The 26,484-nt window shown below is 42.4% G+C and overlaps 1 protein-coding gene across 4 annotated transcripts in view; it reads right to left on the bottom strand.

Annotated features, from left to right (window-relative positions):
• NEGR1 (neuronal growth regulator 1) overlaps positions 1 to 26,484 on the bottom strand; it is a 600,029-nt gene that overhangs the window by 111,023 nt on the left and 462,522 nt on the right. For all 4 annotated transcript variants that reach the window (XR_006283270.1, XM_043520871.1, XM_007063440.4 and 1 more), the window contains exon 6: positions 21,744 to 21,895. Coding sequence is in view for 3 of the 4 variants with exons in the window: in XM_043520871.1 (XP_043376806.1) it covers positions 21,744 to 21,895 (152 nt within the window). In the remaining variant the exon portion in view is untranslated. The remainder of the gene's footprint in view (positions 1 to 21,743; positions 21,896 to 26,484) is intronic.

Here is a 26,484-nt window from a genome sequence, read left to right as displayed (position 1 = left end):
CAAATGAATCGTTACAAATTTGTATAAATTACATATTGAGATATGCTGGCTTCATGGTGAAATTCTAAACCATATACAATTCCTGAAAAAACTTCATTAAGCTTGAATTATGGTTGTAAATTTATATTAGTAGTTTAAGGAAACACATTATACAATTAGCCTCAAATTTCCCAGAAAAAAATCTATTCCTGCATAACATCACACACATGAAATTATGGACCGTTTGGTTTGTATAAAGTTACAGAAGATGGAAGGATCAAAATTAGACTTAGAAATAGCAATTCTAGGTTCAGCACAAACTATGGAAAGATTATGGTCTCTGTCAATAATAAAATGCTAAAAGAAAGGAAATATGCAGCAGAGCAATTCTGGACATGTGTCTGGCACTGGAACCACCTTTCACTTACAGAGCAGGGTAATGAGAGGAAAGACATTGCTGTTCACAAAAAGAAGCGTATACTCCAATTTGCATGTGCTACTGATCCTGGCCAGGGTCACAGGATGTGGGCTGGCACTGAAGTTATTCCTCCTTCATAGCACTCTGAAGCACTAGGGAGAGATTACTTTTGCACACTAGTGTGGGAAAAACAAAAAATCAATGAAGATATTGTTGCCTATTACAATATATCCTTGCAGTGAAACTCCTACTGCCCCTGCTCCAAAGAGTCTAGAGTCACATAACATATGAAGATAGGAGAGGGCAATAGATGCAAAAATTATATGAATATGGACTGCTGAAATTAGGCATGAGCTATAGATAGGTAAGAGAGAATAGTTAGTGGTGTAAGACTAGTCAAAGAAGTGTCTCACTATTCCATATAATAAGTGGTACTGCAAACAGCAAACACATGTATGTAGAGGAAGGAAATAGATTCACTGGCTGGGGAGCTATGGAATGTTCAGAGCCAGGAAAGAAGTGAAGTGTATTTCTGTAAGGTACTGGTTTGAATTCTCCCCTTACTGATAAGTCCACAGGACCAACTAAATCATAAAATGCATTTCTCTTGTGTGTGGCCCCATCCCAACCACACAAAAGAATCGGTTATCCCATTTAAAGGATATGAATTGTGATTCCAAGGGGATTTTCTAGTGCTCAGAGTGATATACTGCAAAAAGATATTAGCTGCTTGTCCCTCTCCTCAAAATTAAGATCTGACTGTAAACCACTAGCCATTATACCCCAAACAGGGACCAGTACAACTGAGGGACAGAGAGAGTACTTTAGGCTTCATTCTCTTTTTCTTACAGGGCAGAGATTGGACGGAGGTTCAAGTCCTATACACTACAGAATCATAAGTTATAAGTGCAAATAAATGTAGTGAGTATATAAGCATATATAAACTGTGTGTGCTATTTTGTGTAAAATAAACAAATTATCACTTACAATATTAAGTTCTCCACCTTTTCCATACTGGGATAACACTGAGACCCCAGAACCCGCTTCTCATTTAGCAGCATGGGAAGGGCAGAGTGGTCATGATCATCAGGTTGAAAACCCCTGCCCTAAGGTAGCTCAGTCTTCCTTTCATTTTATTCTGTGGTACGAGACAAACAGACTACACTTTTATGTACACAAGAATATATAGCCCTTAGCCTACTGAAGACCAAATACAGAACACTTATTTTTTATGTGTAGAATGGTCAGCATAAAACCAAACTAATAATTAAAAAATCCCAGGAAATTAAAGTACATAGAAACAATTTCTTAGGTACGTCAAGAACATCTTTAACTATCTTTTCATCAATGTAAAGCAAAAACAATGCTGCTGACCCCAATCTCCACTCAGTAAACAGTAAACACTCAATAAAACTGAACCACCAATAAACCCCTGGATGAACGTGGGTTTTATTTAGCTCGGCAGCAAGTTGTTCATTAGAGTTTCAAACTATCACACAGTTCCTCTAAGCCCTTGTGACCTTACTGCCTTTCATCTCTTACTCTTAATCACATGTACTGAAAGAGCCTGTTAGGCTTCCTCTGCATCATATGCTTAAACAAAGGCAGAAAACTGCACCACTGTGATGCTGGGAAATTCTAATTGCTCCCAGTGAAGAAAATAAGGGAGCTGCTGAAACTTAAGATTACATTCAAAGCAAAAACAATCTCTCTGAAAGCAATTCTGAGTGTAAAATGAACACAGGGCTTGCTTGGTAAAAGCTTGCAAGAGGGATGCAAGCACTAGTCATATCACATACAAAGCTAGATCTTGTTCCCTGATTTTATTTGAAAGTGCTGCAGGATTTGGTCCTTAGGTATAATTCTCCAATGTTGAACACAAGAAGACAAAGATTCAAGGCGGAATGCACAGAGCACCAATATATTATTTAAGGGGTTTCCTACAGTGCCATTATTTAAAGAATGAGGCATTCCTGTGGAGTAAGTGTCTGATTTTTGTAGCAACCATAAAACCCCACCAAGCAGGGATTCCAAGATGGAGCACCATGCTAATTTGAGATTTTAAAAAAGATTTTATTTTGTTAAAAGAAATATGTGAACCTACTGGCATGACTGTTAAAAGAGAAAATGACAGTAGGCACTCTCAAAAGGGACATTTTCAAGGGTATGGTCAATGGCAAAACTCATCTAATTAATTATTAATATAAATCCAAATGAACTTTACTCCATTTATGTAGCTCAGAATGATGAAGGAATGAGTATACTCTCCTGAAATTTCAATACGTGCTTCCAAGGAGCTACAGGTTGCAGACTTAGAACACTAGAGCTTTGACTAGCCACCCCCTTTTCTTTTTTGTCTAAATCTAATAATGAAATAATAGAAATGCTTTGATTCTGTAACAGAAAATGTGCAGATGCACCATATACCCAAGCAGAGTCCCACTGACTTCGGAGATACTCTATGCAAATAGGATGTATGCAGGATCCTTCTATCTATAAGGTCAGCTCCCAGACTGCTGCGCTGGGCATCACAAAATGGGGAAGAGATGGCCAGCCCTCTGTGGAGATAGAGGTGGTTAGGGACTATTTAGAAAAGCTGGACGTGCACAAGTCCATGGGGCCGGACGAGTTGCATCCGAGAGTGCTGAAGGAATTGGCGGCTGTGATTGCAGAGCCCTTGGCCATTATCTTTGAAAACTCGTGGCGAACGGGGGAAGTCCCGGATGACTGGAAAAAGGCTAATGTAGTGCCAGTCTTTAAAAAAGGGAAGAAGGAGGATCCTGGGAACTACAGGCCAGTCAGCCTCACCTCAGTCCCTGGAAAAATCATGGAGCAGGTCCTCAAAGAATCAATCCTGAAGCACTTACATGAGAGGAAAGTGATCAGGAACAGTCAGCATGGATTCACCAAGGGAAGGTCATGCCTGACTAATCTAATCGCCTTTTATAATGAGATTACTGGTTCTGTGGATGAAGGGAAAGCAGTGGATGTATTGTTTCTTGACTTTAGCAAAGCTTTTGACACGGTCTCCCACAGTATTCTTGTCAGCAAGTTAAGGAAGTATGGGCTGGATGAATGCACTATAAGGTGGGTAGAAAGCTGGCTAGATTGTCGGGCTCAACGGGTAGTGATCAATGGCTCCATGTCTAGTTGGCAGCGGGTGTCAAGTGGAGTGCCCCAGGGGTCGGTCCTAGGGCCGGTTTTGTTCAATATCTTCATAAATGATCTGGAGGATGGTGTGGATTGCACTCTCAGCAAATTTGCGGATGATACTTAACTGGGAGGAGTGGTAGATACGCTGGAGGGGAGGGATAGGATACAGAAGGACCTAGACAAATTGGAGGATTGGGCCAAAAGAAATCTGATGAGGTTCAATAAGGATAAGTGCAGGGTCCTGCACTTAGGATGGAAGAATCCAATGCATCGCTACAGACTAGGGACCGAATGGGTAGGCAGCAGTTCTGCGGAAAAGGACCTAGGGGTGACAGTGGACGAGAAGCTGGATATGAGTCAGCAGTGTGCCCTTGTTGCCAAGAAGGCCAATGGCATTTTGGGATGTATAAGCAGGGGCATAGCGAGCAGATCGAGGGACATGATCGTTCCCCTCTATTCGACACTGGTGAGGCCTCATCTGGAGTACTGTGTCCAGTTTTGGGCCCCACACTACAAGAAGGATGTGGATAAATTGGAGAGAGTCCAGCGAAGGGCAACAAAAATGATTAGGGGTCTAGAGCACATGACTTATGAGGAGAGGCTGAGGGAGCTGGGATTGTTTAGTCTGCAGAAGAGAAGAATGAGGGGGGATTTGATAGCTGCTTTCAACTACCTGAAAGGGGGTTCCAAAGAGGATGGCTCTAGACTGTTCTCAATGGTAGCAGATGACAGAACGAGGAGTAATGGTCTCAAGTTGCAATGGGGGAGGTTTAGATTGGATATTAGGAAAAACTTTTTCACTAAGAGGGTGGTGAAACACTGGAATGCGTTACCTAGGGAGGTGGTAGAATCTCCTTCCTTAGAGGTTTTTAAGGTCAGGCTTGACAAAGCCCTGGCTGGGATGATTTAACTGGGAATTGGTCCTGCTTCGAGCAGGGGGTTGGACTAGATGACCTTCTGGGGTCCCTTCCAACCCTGATATTCTATGATTCTATGATCTGTGGACTGGGACCGAAGCCATGTCTGTCATGCAGGGAATTCTCACAGGCTCAACAGGTCTGCTACACATTTTTAGGTTCAGCTATTTTGCTGTATCACAGCTCTGCGTCCCCAGTTCTCTGGGCTGCCAGAAATTGATCTAGCCAATAGCATAATCAAGAGCAGCCTCGGGGTTGTTTTAAATTACACTCAGCTTCAATGGCCCTAGACTGGCTCCAATACTGTCGGAATATCCAGCTGGCTATTTAGGGCTATTTAAGGTGACTTTGCAACACTGGAGTGGCCCAGATCAGCTGTGTTAGGGGCCACGATCTGGCTCTCAGTTTGATGACAGAGAGTCTGTTTTGTTTTATATTATATTGTGTGATCTCTGAATAGACAGGGAAAGATTTTTGGGGAATGTGAAAGAACAGTAAGACAGATTTTTGGTGCCTGTGTGGGCTGTCTCCACTGGTTTTAAGCTTATGCTGTTCTCAAGACTCATGAATAGGTCATCTGATTTTCTGGATTAGTTTTTTTTATGTTTGGGTGTGAAAATAGGGTAAAAAAGGAAAAAAAAACACTTTCTATTTGTTAGAAGCAATGAAAGGCAATTTTACTTATATTATTACAATTTTCAGGGTTTTTGGTTTATATAAAAGTCAATAATTGTATGTAGAAGTAGATAATTTCTCTAAGGATCAAAAGAATTAAAAATAAATTTCTCACTCAAATGAATGGTCATGCACCAAGAATTGCATCTTCAGTTCACATTCTATCATGTTAGCTCATTCAGGTTCAACACTAATTTTTAAATATTTACACAGATCAGCAACACTTTTAGTATCTAGGAGTTAGTGGTGAATGCTCAATGACCAGTAAAAGTATTCTTATTTTCAAACTGCCTGACAGATATCCTTACAAGTTAAAGTCACTAGCCTTCTGACTGACTAATGGCACATCATCATTACCAAACAACATAGGTCAGATGATGACTGGAAATATGAGGAAGATTTAATGTTTTCCTCCTGTTTTAATCATAATTTTAAAGCTTGGATTGACAGAAAGCAGGGTTTTGATGTATCTGAATTTTAAAATTTTGAGAAATTATATTTTGAAATGTGCTTGTTGATACTGTAGATCTTTCTGAGTTTACCAAGTCTAATTTTCAACTCACTTCTAGGAAAAGAAGGGTAACATTCCTTTAATGCAAAAATAAATAATGAAATAAAATTCCAAATGAACAGATTTAGCAAGTATTGCCTCAGAACATAAATGCAGCAGCTGCTGGTGATGTAGAAGTGTGCAGCACCTCCATCAACTGTAGTTTTAAAAGCCACGAAAGGCTCATAGGTCAAATATTATAAGATTCCTAACCCCAAACTCAGGCTTACCATTTTGTTATTTTCTTACTGAACTGTGTTACTTTGGAATTTTTAGTCCTTATATTCTCAAAGAGCTGTTAAAGATTTAAATGTTACAGCCCAAAGAGTTCAGCATGATTATTTTCTATATTGCATTATGTTTTAGCTTACTGTAACAACAATAAGATTTGCTACCTCCTCTTTCCCTCTCCAGGACAATTTTGAAAATGAAATACTTAAAACATTTTGTCCTGAGAAAGCATTTTAATTACAGGTGTTAATATAATTTCAATCATCAAGTTCCCAGCTTTACGTTTTATCTTAGAATAAAGTTTATGAAATTAAAATATTACAAAGATTAAAAACTTGAAAATGCAGAGTAATAATAAATTTGGGAAGGAAGTACATTTCTGAAAAATAAATTATATGCCTTTACCTCTAACTGTCTCAAATGTTACAAGCGGTACCCAGACATCAATTGCTAGCATATTTCAGCTGCTCTGTTTTTTTTAAACCCTGAAGCTTTTATAAATCCTTAGTTTATTACAGAACACTGTCAAAAGCTTGTGAGATTCCTGTGGGTTTTAAGTTTGTTGGTTTGACATGATAACACTGTAGGTAGATTTCAGAAAAAAATCTGCTTGAATCTCCTCCTTTAAAGACTTGGTTAAATCCCTCAGCATCTTGTTTCCTAGATGATCCAATGCAGAAGTTAATGAATGTTTATACAGGGACGTGACTGAAAAAAAAGCTCTCTTACAGTTTTAAATCTGTGAATCTATTTTTGGTATTGTTGCATTAAAGTACAGAAGATTTCCCCCTCCCTAATTTTCTGTGATTTCCAATTTGTTGCTGAAATGTGTATGAATTGCACAGCAAGTTTCAGCAAGATGAATGATACATTTTTTGGGGTAGTATGCCACCCACCACCATTTCTTCTGAATCATTTTTCACATTTTAACTCATTATACTAGAAGATTGCTCACAAGGTAGAAACAAACAAGTGCCTTTCAGGAAATTATGGTTTGGAGAGAAGCTGCTGTTTTCTAAAGAGCAAGAGAAAGCAACATATATTCTTTGGGGGGCATGATATCTCTGAATATGGGTCAAATCCTGTTTGGCTTACTAGTTGCTTCAATGGGATTTCTTAGTGAGTAAAGTCAGGAAAATTTGGACATCATGTACATCTAGTCAAGTACGTATTTGTAAACTTCACCTACAGTTCCATTTTTTTAAATAGAAGAATAGTTGGGGTGACTGCACTTAGCAATAAGAAAATTCCATAGATGTCCCTATATTACACCATTTCATTGGGACTCATTCGGTATACAGACTGAGAACGAGCTCTCAGATCTGGTTATAAATATGCAATTTAAGAAAAGACATAAGAAAAGGTAAATGCCCCAGGATCTTACAGCCTTTATAAAATCTAAATACAATATTTTCATACAGGTACAATCCTGGGATCTTAAAATTCCATCTGACCTAAAGGAAGAAATGGAGGAATAACCATATCGATTAGACCAGTGGTCCATCTCGCCCTGTCTCTGACACTAGCCAGTGCCATATACTCCAGAATAAAGTGCAAGAAATCCCAGTTATAGAATAAACTGGGCATGGGGGAATTACTTCTGAACTCTCATTAGTCAGTGGTGACTAATTACCTGAGCAATGAGGGTTCATATGCCTTCTGAAAGTTGTGAGCCAGATCCCTATAGATCTACATTCTTTACGCACGCAGAAGAGATGGCCATTTGTTTTATCCTATTGGATGAAACTGCGCATGCTGCATTATGGATATAAATCCCTCCATCTCTTTTGATCCTACTAGGCAGTAATATCTTGTGACAATGTATTCCACATATTATATGGGTTTTTTTAAGGAAAAGATTCCTTTTATCAGTTTAACATTTGTTGCCTTACAATTTTATTGATCATCTGCTGTGTTGTTGCATCATGAGAAAGGTGAAATAGGAAACCCAATTAACTTTTCTATAACATTAGTATGCACACTAGAACTGGTCAGAAATTTTCCAATGCAACGTTATTCCACCAGAAAATGCAGATTCATGAAAAATTGAAATATTCCATGAAAATGTGTCAGTTCTGATGAAATGCTAACAGAAACCATCTTCCGGAGACCTCACCCGGTGGGCTGCTGGGGAGTGGGATTGCAAGCTCCCAACTCCTCGGCAGCCTGCTTGGCTGACTGAAGGGAAGCAGGGACTGGAGAGCCTGGGAGCAGTGAGAGCCCAGCTTCCCAGGGCTTCTAGCATCCTCAGATCCAGGGCATCCCACCTGGCAGGCTGACAGGAAGTCTGGAAACCTTGGCTCCCAAGCTTGTTGCTCTTCAGCAGCCTGGGCTTCCGACTCTGGGGCAGCCTGCCAGATGTATTGCCTCAAAGCCAAGGTTCCCAGGGTATCCAAATCTCTTGGCAGCTTTGAACATTTCAGTCACAATCTACACATTTAAGTAATCTCATGTCCTTAGTTTTGTAACCTTTGCCTCTTCTCCCCGCTATGTTTTTTGTTGCTCTCACCGGTTGTGCCTGGGCTAATAAGTCAACTCTAAGCTCTTTGGGTACGGTAAGGATCTTATCTTTTCTATTTGTTTGTGAAGTGCCTAGCACACTTTAGGGGGATATAATAAAATAATGAACTGCAACCATCTTCACTAACTATCTCAGAACCTGACAGCACTAATCCTTATTCCGATAAGCAATGCTTACTCTCATGCATAGTCTACATCGTAATCAACATGAATACATGCAGGGATAAGTGCAGGATGGGGCCTTACTTTTTGTGCAGTGCTGTACACTTTAAGGGCATGATCCAAAGCCCAGTGAAATAAATGAAAATATTCCCATTCACTTCAGTGGGCTCTGAAGAGGCCCTTAATCAGTTGGGACATTCAATCCCACAAATGACTGAATTTCACTGGCATCAAAAGGGATTCATGTGTAGAATTTTTAAAGCAGTCAGTTAAGTTTATAAAGTACTTTGTGTTCTTTTGAAATGAAAGGCTGTATATAAACATAAGACACAGTATTATTATTATTATTAGCCTCAAAGATAAAATGCTTTGCTCAACTCTTCAGGGTTTCATGACATCCAGCATTCAACTGAATTGGACCTGCATCCAGCTTACAATATCAAGGGGTGTGCAAAGTGATATGCTACAAGCAGTTGGCAATCAAAAGCAGAAGTGTCACAAATTATTTAAAAACATTTAGGGGTTCACAAAATGTGTCTGCATACATCACATGCTTTGAAAGAAATTCCCCACCCCATTACTACACTCCACCACCTACTTCCCACAAGGAGAAGAGAAGATCCCTGGCCTGCCTTCTCACAGGAACCAGAACAACAGGACTTGACAGGAAAATCTCTAGATGGAGTATGTGTACCCCATGGGATTTTCTTTGGAAAAAACAAGGCCGCAGCAGTAGGGGTCCATTTCAAATGAAAGATTTAGCTATATCATACTGGTTTGCAATCCAGTGCTCTGTCTCTGCAGGAGCCCATGTACCTCGTAGTTTTTTGGGCCTTACCCAAAGCCTACTGAAATCAAGTCTTTCCACTGACCTCATTGGGCTTTGCACCGAGCTCCTAATGCCTGCAGGAATTTGAAAACAAATTTCGCAGACCCTCCAACTCAGACCCGACATAACATAGACGAGCAGTCAGATTTCAGTCTGATTCGTTTTTAGGGTTAGTGCTTTGTGAAATGAAATAGTAAAACAAGAAGGTATAATGCCTCTGTAAGTTATTAGGCAACAGAACTGAAACTCTGAACATAAAGAAGATTTCTCTGGAGAGCACATTTCTTTGCAGAAATGACAAAATGGTTAGGCTAGTGGTGATATTCAGCTAAAACTTAGTGGGAACCTGCCACAAAGCCAAACACATTAAAATACAATTTATCAGTCAATAAAGAAAATAACTTAGAGTTTAATGATAAAACAGCCTGTAAAAATTCTCACTGAATTTCTATGCAGCCTGTGACACACTGTGCATAATTTCAAACAACAATATTTTAAATTATTGAAACCTATTAATAGTAGCTACAATAGGATTTCTATGTTCCTGGATGGTATAGCAGTTGGCCGCATACACAATAAACTTAATAGCGAGAAATCCTAATAGGGACTCAGATTTTACTGCTAGATTAGACAGGCAAATATAGTTACCAGGTGACTTAATACAGCTTTCATTATATCAATAAAATAGTATAGTATCAAATTATTATCCTGGGCAGAAAAAAAGAGCAAAAAGCTGTCATGGATCAAACCCAAATCTCCGCACAACTAGACTAACAAAGCTTTATTCAGAGGTTGAAAGACAAGAGTGCGTGCCTTTACTCATTGCTTATACATATGGAGTGTTAGACACAGGTGAGGGGGTGGTGACAGCAGCTTTTAGGCCATTAGCAGTGGCAGTATGGACAGCACCGGCATGCGTTCACATCATGAAGTGAAGCTAACTTGTTCCTGCCTTGTACACGCTGGTAGGTAGTGTCTAAGCTATGAGGATGAATAATGCATAAGGTGCTAAATGTTCAGTCTGTATATGTTTTTGTGCAGTTCAAATACACATTCAAATTAAGGAATTTCTCTCAGACTATACTCAGAATCCAATTTGCAGTCAGTCATTCCAAGGACAGTATACAGGTAAGGGATGTGTTAAGTGGATCATTATTTGATGAATGCCACACAATCTGCTGCAGAGATTAATTATATAGCAATACAACAATTATGATTACATCTCTGTAGCACAGGTGTGTGTGTTTATAGATAGCTATAGCCATAGGCAGATCTAGCTATAGATTTACAGATATATAATCTCATATATAATGTATCGTAACAAATTCAAGGTTACTAATGATGAATCGAAAACTAAAGTGCATATATGGCACTAGGGTAGGATTTTGGGATTAAAAACAGTATTATGTCCATTATCTGGAGTAGTATTAGGTCTTTAAAAATGGCTGGAGATGAATATGCAATTTGCACTGTGTAAATTACAAAATGTGATGAAAATATACCAGACCAAAGAGAAAATCTGCACACCTATTCTTACCATAATATTGACAATGATGGTACAAATAAAGGTATTTTACTCATGTATCAAATTACTCACTTTGGAGAGTAAAATTTTCCCAATGCTGCATAAAAAATTAAAGAATGACGTGGCCCAGTATTTTCTATTTAGAAGATGTCGCATAGTGCCATAAATATCTACTGTTTAAGGATGCCCACTATACACACCTATGCATGTTTGACATTCCAGTAGAGGTCAGTGGTATACAAATCATGCATAGTAAATGTGACTGAGCAATACACATATTACTACATGTTATGTGGAGATCACAAAGACTTAATTTAAAACTTAAATATATATAAATATATATATAATATTCTTTTTTTACATTGTAGGCATGGAGCGCAATTTATTAAAGATATTGTTTGGGTGTGAATCTTTATGTGGGAATTGGGGCACAATCTAATCAACAAACATAAATTAAGGGCATGGGCTGGTGCTTAATGGCACTGAGGAAAGTTTGAGACAAGATCATAAGCATGTTTAAGTTCACAGTTGGATGCTTAATTCAACAGAGTAGTTCTGTTTTGCTGCAGAAATTAAATTAGCACAGAATATACTGTCACATCACACAGACATCCTGCTATCCAGTACCTCCTCTTCCAAATGTAACCACTAACATTTTTCCTGCAGCTCTTCATGATGATTCATATTTTATAATCATTATTACTATTACTTCAAGGATTTCTCTCTGATGCCAAAAGACCTGAAAGCAAGTAACAAGTATGAATGGATCATTTAATCCACCACTAACAGGAAGTAATATCTGGGTAGTTACGTGCAGTGATGAGCTGCCAAAATCTTAACAACCAGTTCCCTATAAAAAGTTCTAATTTAAGGGATGTGCCCCAGTATGTATTTTTTGTACAAACAGGGTTACCATACGTCCCTATTTTCCCGGGAGGAATTTTTAAAATTTAAAAATTCCTCCCGGACGGCAATTTAAGAACCAAAAAGCCTGACCTGTCTGGGAAAATATGGATGTATATTAACCCTGCCTTTAAAGTTCTTTTTTAAAAAGATGGGCCTGAACTAGAAATGAGCTCCGTTTCACATGTGTGGGTCCCCGCCGCTCCCTGGGGGTGTGCTAGGGTGACCAGATGTTCCGATTTTATAGGGACAGTCCCGATTTTGGGGTCTTTTTCTTATATAGGCTCCTATTACCCCCCACCCCCTGTCCTGATTTTTCACACTTGCTGTCTGGTCACCCTAGAGTGTGCACATGTGTGGGTCCCAGCTGCTCCCTGTCCCCCTCATTGAAGCAGGTGTGCAGGGTTACTGCCCTGGGAACTGCAGGGCACCAGTGGACGTCGGGCCAGCTGCAGGCAGGGGCGTGGGGCAGGGCTAGCTGGAGGCAGGGGGGGCAGGGCTGGCTGCGGGCAGGGCAGGGGGTGCGGAGCTGGCTGGAGACAGGAGGGTGCGGGGTTGGCTGGAGGCAAGGGGGTGCGGGGCTGGCTGCGGGCAGGGCAGGGGGTGCGGAGCTGGCTGGAGACAGGAGGGTGCGGGGTTGGCTGGAGGCAAGGGGGTGTGGGGCTGCCTGGAGGTAGGGGCTGGCTGCAGGCAGGGCAGGGGGGTGCAGGGCTGGCTGGAGACAGGGGTTGGCTGCGGGCAGGGCAGGGGGTGCATGCGGCAGTGGCTGGCTGCGGGCAGGGCAGAGGGTGCGGGGGTGGCTGGAGACAGGGGCTGGCTGCAGGCAGGGGGTGTGTGCGGCAGGGGCTGGCTGCGGGCAGGGGGTGCGGGGGTGGCTGGAGACAGGGCTGGCTACAGGCAGGGGGTGCAGCAGGGGCTGGTGCAGGCAGGGCAGGGGGTGTGCCAGGGGCTGGCTGCAGGCAGGGCAGAGGGTGTGGGGGTGGCTGGAGACAGAGGCTGGCTGTGGGCAGGGCAGGGGGTGCGGCAGGGGCTGGAGGCAGGGCAGGAGTGCGGGGGTGGCTGGAGGCAGGGCAGGGGGTGGCTGGAGTTGGGGGCTGGCTGCGGGCACGGGGTGCGGGGGTGGCTGGAGGGGAGGCAGGGTGTGCAGCAGGGGCTGGCTACAGGCAGGGGGTGCAGGGGTGGCTGGAGGCAGGGCAGGGGGTGGCTGGAGGCAGGGCAGGGGGTGGCTGGAGTTGGGGGCTGGCTGCGGGCAGGGGTGCTGGGGTGGCTGGAGGGGGGGAAGGGGGTGCTGGGGTGGCTGGCTGCAGGCAGGGGGTGTGGGGGTGGCCGGAGGGGGGGCAGGGGGTGGCTGGAGATGGGGGCTGGCTGCGGGCAGGAGGTGAGGGGGTGGCTGGAGGCAGGGCAGGGGGTGGCTGGAGGCAGGGGCTGGCTGCAGGCAGAGGGTGCGGGGGTGGCTGGAGGCAGGGCAGGGGGTGGCTGAGACGGGGGCTGGCTGCAGGCAGGAGGGGAGGTGGTGGCTGGAGGCAGGGCAGGGGTGGCTGGAGATGGGGGCTGGCTGCAGGCAGGAGGGGAGATGGTGGCTGGAGGCAGGGCAGGGGTGGCTGGAGGCAGGGGCTGGCTGCAGGCAGAGGGTGCGGGGGTGGCTGGAGGCAGGGCAGGGGGTGGCTGGAGACGGGGGCTGGCTGCGGGCAGGGGGTGCGGGGGTGGCTGGAGGGGGGGCATGGGGTGGCTGGAGATGGGGGCTGGCTGCGGGCAGGAGGTGAGGGGGTGGCTGGAGGCAGGGCAGGGGGTGGCTGGAGGCAGGGACTGGCTGCGGGCAGGAGGGGAGGTGGTGGCTGGAGGCAGGGCAGGGGTGGCTGGAGATGGGGGCTGGCTGCAGGCAGGAGGGGAGGTGGTGGCTGGAGGCAGGGCAGGGGTGGCTGGAGGCAGGGGCTGGCTGCAGGCAGAGGGTGCGGGGGTGGCTGGAGGCAGGGCAGGGGGTGCGGGGGTGGCTGGAGGCAGGGCAGGGGGTGGCTGGAGACGGGGCTGGCTGCGGGCAGGGGGGTGGCTGGAGACGGGGGCTGGCTGCGGGCAGGGTGGTGGGTACTCATGGGGAGAGCAGCAGGACGCAGCCCAGGCCCAGCAGAGCAGCTGGGGACCCACCAGGCAGCATCGGGAGCCCCAGGGCCAGGGGAGCAGCAGCAGCACCAGGGCTCGTGCCCAGGGCCAGGCGGCAGCCCACATGGCTCCCGCAGCGCAGCGCCCCCGGCGGCCGGAGGAGGAATTACATCACTTCCTGGCCAGAGCCCATCAAAGCCTCAGCGCTCCCTGCAGGGAAGCGGGTTAACAAACAGTTCTAAAACTGCTTCAAAATTTAACAACCGGTGAGCACGAACTGGTGTGAACCGGTTCCAGCTCACCACTGGTTACGTGGCAGCTGTTTAATAGGGCACAGCAACAGACAATTTCTCCTCTACAGTGAAGCTCCTAAAAAGGTACCATTTACATTTTTGCATTTGGCTAAAGTATTGGCAGCATTCCCCATTCTATGCATAGGTGATACATAGAATGGGGATTACTACAAATACCTTGCACAATAGTAAACTGATACAATTATGGTTACTTAGCTCAGTAACTATGGTTCAAGATGATTGCCTGAATGAGCTGCCTGTTGCTCTCATTAAAAATGAAGGTGGAGGAGAGCAGATCCAATGGCCACTTAATTCCCCCCACTGATTCAAGAATCTGTGATAAAACTCAAATAGTGAGAAAAGGTGGCAGGAGGCCATACAGGAAAACATCTAAAAGAAAATCACAATTATTGTTGTAACTATCCATTTTTCCTTGAGCACTGTTTACATGGATCCATGCTGCAGGAGACTGACAAATCATCTCAGACCTAAAGAGATGGATCTAAGGAGTTTCTTAAAGAAATGTTACAGAACTATTCTCACAAAGTGAGTGTCTGCTCTACAGGCTAAGCCCAGGGAGTAATGCTGCATGAAGATGAAGGTATGAACAGAAATCCAGAGTCTTGCTTACCTCTATCACAGAGACATTTCTGAGATATATTTGGAGGCTGCCTTAGAGCTGGTGGAATGAGCCCTTAAGATAACGGAATCTCTATTATATCATAACAAGAGTCTGATCTACTTTGATACCTTGAATAGAAATGGATTGACCTGTACTATACAAATAATCTGTCTGACCTGTGGAATAGCATAGTTCTATTCAGATAGCAACGCAAATCCCCCCTATCAATGTAACCTAACCTCCCTGGGTAGGCCTGAGGGGGAAAAAAACAGGCAAATGGACAGACTGATTTAACTGGAAATCAGAATAATTTTAGAATGTAGGGTGAGAATTAAGGATCAGTGTATCCACAGTAACAGCACATAATGTAGATCACCTGTTAGTACTGGTATCTCATTGAATCTCTGAGCCAATGTGGTCTATGCCAGGAATGAAGTTTCTCAGGAGAGAAGGCAGGGTCTTTGGCTACAGCATGGAGGCTCCTTTGCCAGCGCTGTATAAAGGGCCAATCATTTGAGGGTGGTTTTATGGTATTTTAGAGCGTGCAAATGTAATGCTGACAAACCCCAATCATCAATGGGTGGGATTGAACCTGGGACCTCTAAAGCTAAATGCATGAGCCTCTACTTCATGAGCTAAAAGCCACACAGCTCTTAGTCAAGCCTGTAGCAAATTCATTAATTTCTAGGTGATCTAGGTGCCACTAGAGGGGGACAGAGCACCACACCCAGCAGGCATGGGTTACACAAGGAGTTCTCTGTTCTGCCTCTAAACAGACTGGGATTTCCAAAGGACAAGTATTCTCTTGCAATCTAATCTCCCCTGCCAATCCAGAAGAGTGTAGCCACAAGGACTGGCACACAGTGATGGGTGTTGAGATGGACCAGGTTGCAGTGGCACTTGAATCATAAGTCACAAGTCATGTTTTGTCATTCAGCAATGTGAGCAGTAGCTTCTTTTTAGTTTTCCTCAGGAAACTGGCCCAGAAGTGGGGACAAGCTGTTTCTGATGAGGGAATACTTCTTATTAGTGCATTTGGTAATTAGCTATCCTCACTTGCAGCATAGCTGATACATATGGATTCTACCCTTGAAGGTCTAATCTCTTCTATACTCTTTTTCTGGCTGTCAAACAAGTCAATCCAAACTGTCAAGACCTCTCTGAAGCAGCTGAATTGGCTCTCAAATCTCTTCTATAAGACTTGATACCTATAGGGCAGTTCTCCTGGATGCAGCTGACATGGAGGCTGGATTTAACTACAGACCCCTTCTAACTCAAAAATCCTCTTATTTTCTAAGGGGGCCACTAGGCTAGGTTGCCTCATCTGAACAATGTAGAACAAACAATAAAACTTTTCTTGGGGCAAATAAAATTTGAAGTCCAACATCTAAGCCAGCCTCTCCAAGAGTTCTTGATAACTTTTAAGGTCATCCGTATGGTGGGACTACCAGTGGTGCAACAGAATTGTTTGCTGAAGAAAAGTATCAGTGCGCCCTTCATCCGCTCAATCCTCTGAGGAGGAGGGTGGCTGAGAAGTCAGCTGCTGGCATTAAGGCTGTGAGGTTTTCTTTTGATGAATGAGATCTCAGCTTTTTCTTCTTAAGTGCCACCAAAACATTAATGGGTCGGAGGAATACTGGTATAGGCAGTAAAATTAATATCCTGCATTACACGCTCACTGAACGTTCTTCTGTTGGAAATACCCAAACATTTCCATATTCTTTCTCCCATTATTAATTAAAAACAGAGAAAATATACCTGACTATATTAACCATAAAATACATGACTCCCTTATTTGTAAAATCAACCAACCAACCATTTTATAATCTGTATATATTATGTCACACATACAGGTATCTCACCTGACATTTCCAGTCAGTGAACTGCAGAGCATAATACTGTATGAGATACATGTTTTAGCAGTAAATATTGTGACTACTTGTTTTTTCTGGTACAGCAGAGTAAGTATTCGTGTAAAACCTGTGTTAGTGGCTAGAGTTAAAGTTAGACCCAAAGGGCAGTTTCACAAATTCATTTTCAGGAAAATGCTTTCTTCTTTTATTTAAAACTGTTAATTTAGAGGAAGATTCTGCATATTTAATCAAGGACTATTCCTTTCTCCACCAACTCCCTGCCTTGTTCCTCTGTAAATGGAACCTTTTATTCTGGGTACATATCATAACAATACTTGTTCCCTTGAGAAAATGGGTTTAATGAATCATAAAATCCGTGCTTCAATCAGAAAAACCTGCATTCTTCCTCTTTTTAAGTGCTGCAAACTGTGGAAAATCTGCTTAAATAGTTCAAAATATTTGATGAATAGGACCCATAGATGGCAGGATGGGACCATCCAATCAGCGCGCACACTAAAATGGTGCCTTGAGAGGATCATCCAGTTCATATACTTGTACAAAGAAAACGCAGGAATACATCTGGAAAAGAACATATCTGGAATATACCAAGGATTTAGCCATGAATAATTAGCAAACTGCCATTCATTATTAATTTATGGGAACCACTGGGTCTCTGTTTCTTCCTGCAAAGTTCACTTTATTGCTGATCGATTTTTAATAGCTAGATCTTACACTTTCAGAACCCATCATGTTCTTCAATTAGTGATGTGGCAAAGCTCAAAATATCCACAGAAGCTGGAATATCTGGAAGAGCCCCCAAAAATTCAGATTCACATCAGATCTGTTCTGATTTATTTCCCAGCTTCCCATAGAAATGATCCTGACCAGTTTCTTCTGCTCACAACAGTATCTGGATTACCTTTCCCCCACTTTGAAAAACAACTGCCTCTACTCCTCCCACCCAGCTGGCATTACTATTCCATAGTTATGTCACTCCCTTAACCCAGGCAACCACTTGTGGCCTGGTCACTCTCCTCCCAAACCAGCTGCCCAGGCCACATGAAGAGATTATGTACCTTATAATTCATCTGTCCCCATACCCACTTCCTGCCTCTCTGCTGGCTTAAGCCTGAATGTACACACCACGGATACTCATCCTCCCCTTGCTAGTAATCCTATGTTAAGTATTCTTGTATTTCTTAATAGCCTTAATTTGAACCCTTTCAAAGAATACTCTGCTGTCGAGATACTACTACAAGAGAATACAGCAAAGGTCTGACCACCCCTCCCCTAAGAAAGGAGTACTGGTTCTTGATAACTGAGATGTCATGTACCTACTATATATGAACCTGCAGATGAAGAAAATGCAGGCTTTCTACTGCTATATTTAAAGAAGATCCTTTTAAAGATGCATACATAGAAGCATCCAATTAACAATTGCTCAGAGACATTGGGCAATTTGCCAATACGTAATAGCAGAGGTGTGTAGTCTTTTGCACTCAATATTTGCTGCTTTTGTAATACAGAAGGGCTTTGTGACAGAATCCTGATAAAATCATTTGTCTTCGTACACTGATTGTGGTTCTGCAGAAGAACTCAGAAGTACACCCAACAGCGGCTCTGCAATCGCAGTAATTATTGGCAGCTTTTCTAATGATACTATTCTAACCACTCAATGGCTCATTTTGTAACATACACTCTTCATTTTTATTAATATACATTTAAATAAGACATCAAAGACTAATTTGTAAAATATTTTAGGCAATGTTGCCACCAGATTATGTTTATCCCTGCAACGGATATGTTTCATCATCAAATAACTCTTTATTGTTAACTGAAAAAAACCCTCCACAACAATGGTTTGTAGATTATGGTGTTACACATTGCTATATCTTTGACTTTCACCAAACTAAACCGTATCTTTTAGAGAGAAAATACTCTCTGTCATATGAGCATAGAACCAAATACTTAATAGAATCACTACTCGAGGAGTTTTGCATGAGAATCTCTCTTCCTGTTTCCTGGGACTATGCAAATCATGTCACAGGAACAATCTCAAAAATCCTGAATTCCTTATTCTCGTGCAGTTCATTAACTCCTGACAAGCCATAACTTGATTTGCGCAATGCTAATATAAAACAACAAAATATTATAAAGTACCCCATCCTGTATTACTTGCACACTCAAAACTCTCAGTGACGTTCACAGTGCTACTATGACTATCATATTCTACAACATTGAATGCAGGATCAGACCCCTGTTCCATTATTTTCTGTCATTATGTTCCACTTTAGATCTGCCATTATCTTTTATGATGCAAAATTTCTATTAACAACAATACTAATACTTTGCATTTTATATATCCCTTTCAATCCTTACATCTCTGAGTGCTTCACAAAGATGCTCAGCCTGTATCTACTATCATCAAAATAGAGCCAGGATAGTATTTTCCAGCTCTCAGCTCTATTCTGTTGCTGCTGGCACACAGACTTTGGCCAACCTCTGAGCTGCCTCCCAAACCAGCTGTTACTTCAAGTGAACTGGTTTTAAAGCATAGGAAGGGTGCATACCACCCTGCATCTCCAAGAACAGGCTCCCACACATGATGTGATACAGCTCTCTTCCCTCATTAGGCCTCCACCCATCTGAATTGGCTTCTGCAGCACCTGAACTTGCTCCTGCACATAAACTGGGGAGTGAAGGAAACTATACGCTACTGTTTCATTCCCTGAACTGACTCTGGCTTCTCCCTGAACTAGAGTTTATCAAGGGGGCAGAATTTCTTTACAGATACAAATTTCATAAAAACTTTTAACACATTTTTATTTGCCTATTTTCACTTTTCTGACTTTCACCTGCCCAAATTCTGACCCCGTACAAATTTTGAATACATCCAAACAGTATGGAATGCACTATGGACCTGATCTTTGCCGGATTCTTCTTTTGTTTGTGCTGCTCCAGCAGTGCTAATCAGGTGGAAAGATGGTTTAACAGCTGGAGATTCCTTGATGTGGTGGACATCCCCATGTGGCACAGAGCTGTTGTTGTTGGCTTTACAACACCCTCTTCCCACCAACCCAGGCTTAAGGAACATAGCCAGAGTGCGTCTGTACACTAGTAATCCTTGGACCGCAGGACAACCCTTTTGCTAGTAGCAGCCAATGCAACTTAGAGTAACTTTCTAAATTTCACCAGAAAGTGAGCTGGGTATGTAAAGGTGGCCTCTAGTCATCTTTGCTACTCACTTGTGCTGAGCAGAGATTAAACACGTTAGGATTCAGCCATATGTCTTTAATAGACACAATGACAACAGCTATACAGGTAAATGAGCTTTCCCCCTAAATTCAGATATGTTCGTTTCAATAAAAGTATGCCACATTTTATCCAATTTGTTTGGAAATTTAGGGGAAGCTCTACTACTTACATTTACTCTAAACTCTCATGTGGAATGTTGTTTTGGGAGGATGGGGTCTTGTATTGTATTGTGCTATGTCTTGTATTTTAGGTTAAAAACATTTGTAACCATTTTCTCATTTGGGTAATGACATCTCAAACATTAAATACATTCTCCCTGTTGAAGCAATATAAATAGGCTTCCTACTACTCTATGATGATTCAGACTCTTTTCGTCTGCTTTAAATAATATAAGTAAGATATCAGGGCTTAAATTCTCAAGGGATTATTTCCTGGAGCCCCTGTGCCGCCTGCACCCCCATTCAGGGCTCCAGGCTTCAGCTGTAGGCTGGGAGGTCTTATGGCTTTAGACCTGGGGAGTTGCCTAGTCTTGGGGCTTTAGCCCTGGGGTCAGGGAGCTGGGGCTTCTACCCAGCAGGAGGCACTGGGGATCCCGCGGGTTTGGAAGTATTTACCAGAGCTCTGCTCTGAATGGCTCCAGCTGAATATAAGCCCTGGAAGAGAAAGGAAATAACTGGACTATTAAGAAACTTCAAGGTTATAAGTTAGGAGTCTCAGAATTTAAGCATTTATTTCCACTGAACCACTGGACTCACGGTTTCTTTAAAAATAAAAAATGTACCAAATTTTGCAAATAGTTCACATTTCCTGAATTCCTTTTTCACCATTAAATCTGTTATATTAAAATACTGTAAATTAACACACATAATTCACCTGATAGACAATATATATCTCCAGATATCACTATCACAGATGTCACGATTTTCAGATCAACTACAGAAGTACTGCAACCAGAGATAAATGCCTTAACTCTAAAAGTAGAAGATAATTGAAATAGGATATTTCAGACTCATTCTATGCAAAAGAAATTGGGTGTTAATCACCAAGCTACTTTGCTTTGTCCATCACAACCACTCTTGGCTTTTCAGAAAGATTCAATCTTAAATTCAGACAGGTTTTCTGAGGGATTTATGAGAATTGGTCTGTAGATTGGGAAAAATGTGTCAGAATAAAATCTGTAGGGTAGAGTTATGAGAGAGTTAACCTCCATGAGTGTAATCCCTGGTTTGTGCATGTTCAGGTATTACTTCATCGAACAGACTGGAAAGTTTTCTTGTTTTGTTTACAGTAAAATCTTAGGCATGCATTATTCAGTCATGCTAATTTCATGCTTGCAGTAAGACCTTGGATTTTTGTATCTCCAGTATGTAAAGTTTTGAATCTTTCTTGGACTTCTCAAGGAGAGAGCATCAGAAAACAACAGATTCTAGTTACAACTCCATCAGAATAATGAAAAAGAGACAGAAACCAAACTCAGCATCATGTGTAGTAGCAATCCCCCACCACCAAAGATGTGGTACTTTTGGATTCACTTAAAGCTTCTCTCCATCCCCCAAATAAGGATCTTTCTAAAGCTCAATGTATTATTTTCAGGAAGTGAGTAGTTAGATTTGTGTATTTGCAGTTATTAAGGAATGTATGCTATGGTATTCACACTCCCTGTGAAAAAAAACCCCAAACAATCATGCTGAATTCTTATGCTTTTCCATCCATTGTAGAAAAACAATTACGAATATTTTGCCATACATTCATGTTACTTACGGTTGAGAGGCAGGCTGGCATTGGTCACCCCCAGCTTGTTGGCAGCGACACATGTGTAGTTGCCGAAATGCTCCTCTGTTACATTGGTGACAGTGAGAAGTGATCTTGTACTATAGTTTTTAATAGTAATTCCATGTTTACCATTGATCAGTCTAGAAGGCAAAAGGAAAATCTTCTGTAAACCACATGCCTCAATCAATCATGTTTGCATTTTCTTTATTTGCTTATGATGCCTGACTGCAACCACAGTAGCTAACAGTGGGGAATTATCCAGTGGTATAAAGCTAACACAATGGCAGAGGGGCTGGGGAGCACTGGCAAAGCAATAACTGGATAGTATTACATTGGTACAATTTCCTGCCAATTTGTTCTATAGTCTAAGGACAATAATTCAATGTAATGTTCACTTTCATCTAACTATCACTACCCTATATCACTGAGCATATAGTATTACAATAGTAAGATAGAAAGCCCAGATTTTAAATCTTGGCACCTTAATAGGAAGGTGAAATCCTGTACTTGGATATTCAAATTGGCACATAACTGTGTAAAACATATAGCTGAGTGTCCAAGTAAAGTAGTGTTGTGATAAGTTTAAGCGCCAAGTCTGAAAATTGTGCCATTAGTGCTAACAAACAAAGTATAAAGCAAAGTCATCCAATTATCATAGTGTGGTCACACTGACATCTACACAGCCTGTGGAAGCGAGCTTCCCAGATCAGGTTGATGGCCTTGGCTTGCAGGACTCATGCTACCACACTACAATAAGATGCATAGACGTGGCTCAAGTTGGAGATTTGGCTCTGAAGCCTAGGGAGAGGGGTCCTCCAGTCTGAGCAGCAACTTTGAAGTGCTGAGCACTGCTCTACTTTCCTTTGTCCTGCAAAGAAAACAGAAAGCAGTTTGCATCTTTCCAGGTGAGGATTCGCCTGGTTTGAGGAAGTTTCCAGCTCCTGAGATGAAGGGCAAAATGCCCCCTATAAGGAGCCGATATAAGACCCAGGATATTTGGCACAAAATAAGGCTCAAAATAAGGCGTACTTCTCCCGCATTTTTTTGTTTTGGCTTTGCTGGAGAGTCCCACGCTTCCATCTAGTCCCTGTCATGCAAAAATGGTAAAGAAGCGCAGAAAGTGTTACTTACTCCTAACGCCAAACAAGGGACTTTATTAGGAAAAGGAAACAGTATTATTCCTAAAATTACTCTGCATCTCTCTTTGCTTTACAGGAAAGCTTTTGCATTGAACTTTTTCAAGATCCCCTCATTGGTTGTGTAGTTGTTTCTCTAAACAAAAACCAGTTGTCTAGGGGAGCAACTACTTGGATTTATGGTCATTCCACAACCATGGCTACCACATTGGAGAAAGGGATATTGACCAAGTTAGAAGAGTAACAGTGTGTCCAGGCAAATGAACATCAATTTTTGAGCCCTCTCACTGTCTAGATTCACCAAAGATAAGGGATACCTAATTCATCCTATGTAAAAAGCAGGCACTGTAGTGATAAATAAATAAATATCTAAAAGAGATAGCAAATCTGATTTAATATCAAGGTTTTTTAAATGGCTCAGAAAAATCTGGGGTAGAGGGGCAGCCATGGGACTTTACCTGAGCTGAGAGGAAAATCTAAGTCTTTATAATTTGTCATGGTAGGGAAGAATGCACAAGGTGCATCGTACCAAGTCAGACACAAGAGAAATATAGTTAGATTACATGATGGAAATAACCAGCTATGCTTGATTACTCAGAGAATTGCTTATATTTCATATTAAGAGCAGAATTTTGGCTTATATAAACATGTTACTCTTTAATTTTGATATATGGAAGCAGAGAATCATAAATCCAGGAGAGGGATGCAATCTTTTAATATTCTGCCTCAAAATGCAAATTATCATTATTAATAGTACATCTGCATATTGATTATTGAATATTTTACTGCATTTCATTAACGCTTCTAGTTTTCATTTAATCACTATACTTTCCTGCATATAAATTAGATTTTCATTGCAGTGTGTACTTTATATTCTCAGTGTAAGTCAACACACTAAGAGTTCTGTATTGTTTTTATACGTGTTGGCTGAGTGTATTGGCTAAACCATACACTGAAAAAGAATATATCAAATTTCAGTGGCTATGTACTACCCAGTGGACACTTCAATTTCAGGAACAAACTAAGATAACTTACTGGAAGAAAAAACAGAGGATTGAAAATTTGGTTTTGTGGGTAAGAAGAATAGTAAGAAAATCCATGTTTTCCTCCAGACTTGCGAAAGGCAAAAAAGTGGCCCTTCATTTTAAAAGTACATATTACTGTAAACGGCTATTTGCCTTCTGAAATAACTTTCTTTTCCTCCACCACCCACAGAAAAACTGTGAAGCTCCTGCTTTGCAGTTCTGGCTCCTCAAAAACTTACCACTTAGCTGCTGAACAGCGTACCATGTACATAATACCAAACTTACATGCAGCATTGCATCATATATCTAGCACTGAAATTTTGAAAGACATACTAAATAGTACTTTGGTGCTGCAAAGACCATTTTCACTGCTCTAATGATCAGCAGCAAAGAAGCTAATAGAAAGCTTTGTGGGAAGGGCCTTTCATTGGGTTTTACATTGCCCATTCCAGTGGTCAGACCTGCCAAATGTAAGTGTTAAAGGCTTTTATGCTTTCATATAAACCCAACAGATGCCAGTGATCATGGCAGCTACAATAGAAGGATGTGAAGACAATATTGAACACACACCCCCCCCAAAAAAAACCCCCAAAAAAGTTAAACAAGAGAAAGTCTTTGGTCCACAAAGTCTGGGTCAGAGGAGAGAAAGATCCTACAACACAGAGCCATGAGGCTCTACCCTTATGAGGTTCCAAGCAGTACAAGTTCTTTTCTATCACACAAAGCCCACCTGCATTACAAGTACTGACTTTGGTGATGCGAGCTGCTTTGACCTCTCTCAAGCTTTCTGGCCACATTGACTTTTGTGCTTCCTAGGCTTTGCCAGCAGCATATTTTGGTTACAGCTTTTAGTCTACCTATTAAGACAGTCAAAACTTTCCCTTTATTCTGTTCTCCTTCCCCACAAAATCCCTCTTACTTTGTACTCCCTCATTCTTCATTCCTTCTCTCAGTATCTCCTCCCTTTCTCATCCTTCCCTCTTATCTGCTTCCACCATGTTCTCTCCCTCATGCCACTAGCCCTTGTAGATGCTGGTCTTTGCCTACCTCCACCTTCATGCTTCCTAGCTTTACTCTCCATGCTCACAGCATTTGCAACACCCCGGCTCTTTCTCTTTGTCCTCCTGGGTTTCTACCACTCCAGCTTTCACTCATCCTCCTTACGCTTCCTCCCACATCAGCTCTTCATCCCTCCTCTTACCTCTGCTTCCTCCTACTCCTCCTCATCTCTATTGCTCCATCATCCTTTCTAATGTCTTGCCTCCCATTGTTCTCCTCATCTCCCTCTCTGTGTTTCCTCCAGTTTGGTCCAGCGGGTCCCATTTCTGTGTATTCAGCCTCTGCCACCTTCAGCTTCCCTATCACACCTAGTTTCTATTAGCCTCTTTTCCCAGCTGTTTCTCCAGCTTCTGTGCCCCAGAACTCCCCTGTCCCTGTCATTTCCCCACCCCCCTGAATTTCTGTGACCTCCAACCCATCCTCCAGGCTATTCCCACCTCCAAATTCCTCTCCGTCTATCACAGCTCCCTCAGCTATCACAGCTGCCCTCAGTTCCCATGTCCTCTAAGGGTGGTTTTCCCCTATCTGTACCTCTTAACTCTGTTTACCCTTCGATGCTCCTCTGTGCTCCCAAGTTCCTCTTTCACCTTTCATCCCACTGTACCAGTCCCTTGGATGTGAAGCGGGAACTAGCTGCTCTTGCTATTGGGGAATGGAGGCAGAGTGTGCCCCTTTAGGCCCTGGGAGCCATTTAGGGTGGGTCATGGAATTTCACCAATAATTTCTGTATCAAGCCCATAACTTCTGTATGAGAGAGTGAATTTATTTTAGGATGATACCCAGCTGACTATAAGCCCAGCTCTCCTGTTCCTGGGAAAGGGATGGAGACCTGGGATTCCTACCAGAGTGCTGCCTCTAGGCTCCATTGGGGTCTACATCATTTGTATCCAGCAAGTAAAGGAGCCTGAGGAATATGAAGTTTCATTCCCCTTAAGCTGCTGGAATGGAACATGAGCTTTCTATCTCTATCGCCACAATCCTCCCACTCAAGAGTCTCCTCCTACTCTACCCTCATCCTCCTTTTCATGTCATTCTCTTCAACAAATAACTCCAGTGCTTGTATCTGCCGGTGGTTCATAACTTTCTCAAGCAGCAGCACATGCAACTGAGAGGGACAGTTTCACTACTTTTCTCCAGATTTCTGAACAGCAACACTAAAATCGATCCCTCGGCCACTGTTTGAGAAAGCTTTGAGCAGCAATAAAGGCACAGAAGCTGTCTGTCTGCAGACCAGGAAAACAGCACTGTACTGGTTAACATGGTGCAAATTTAGAAGGCTTTCTTTGCAACTATAAGGCTAGAAACATCTATTTTTAAATAAATAATAATAATACTACCTAGCTTTTATATAACACTTTTCATTTTTAAAGGGCTTTACAAGGAAAGGTCATTATCATTATATCCACTTTAAAGATGGGGAAATTGATGCATAGAGAGGTCAAAGTGACTTGCACAAGGTCATCCAGCAGGCCAGAGGTAGAACCAGGAACAGAACTCATGTCTCCTGGG

This window comes from Chelonia mydas, chromosome 8 (assembly GCF_015237465.2).
Source record: "Chelonia mydas isolate rCheMyd1 chromosome 8, rCheMyd1.pri.v2, whole genome shotgun sequence".
In the NCBI taxonomy this organism is placed as follows: domain Eukaryota; kingdom Metazoa; phylum Chordata; order Testudines; family Cheloniidae; genus Chelonia; species Chelonia mydas.
This window is presented reverse-complemented; position numbering and strand designations above follow the sequence as displayed.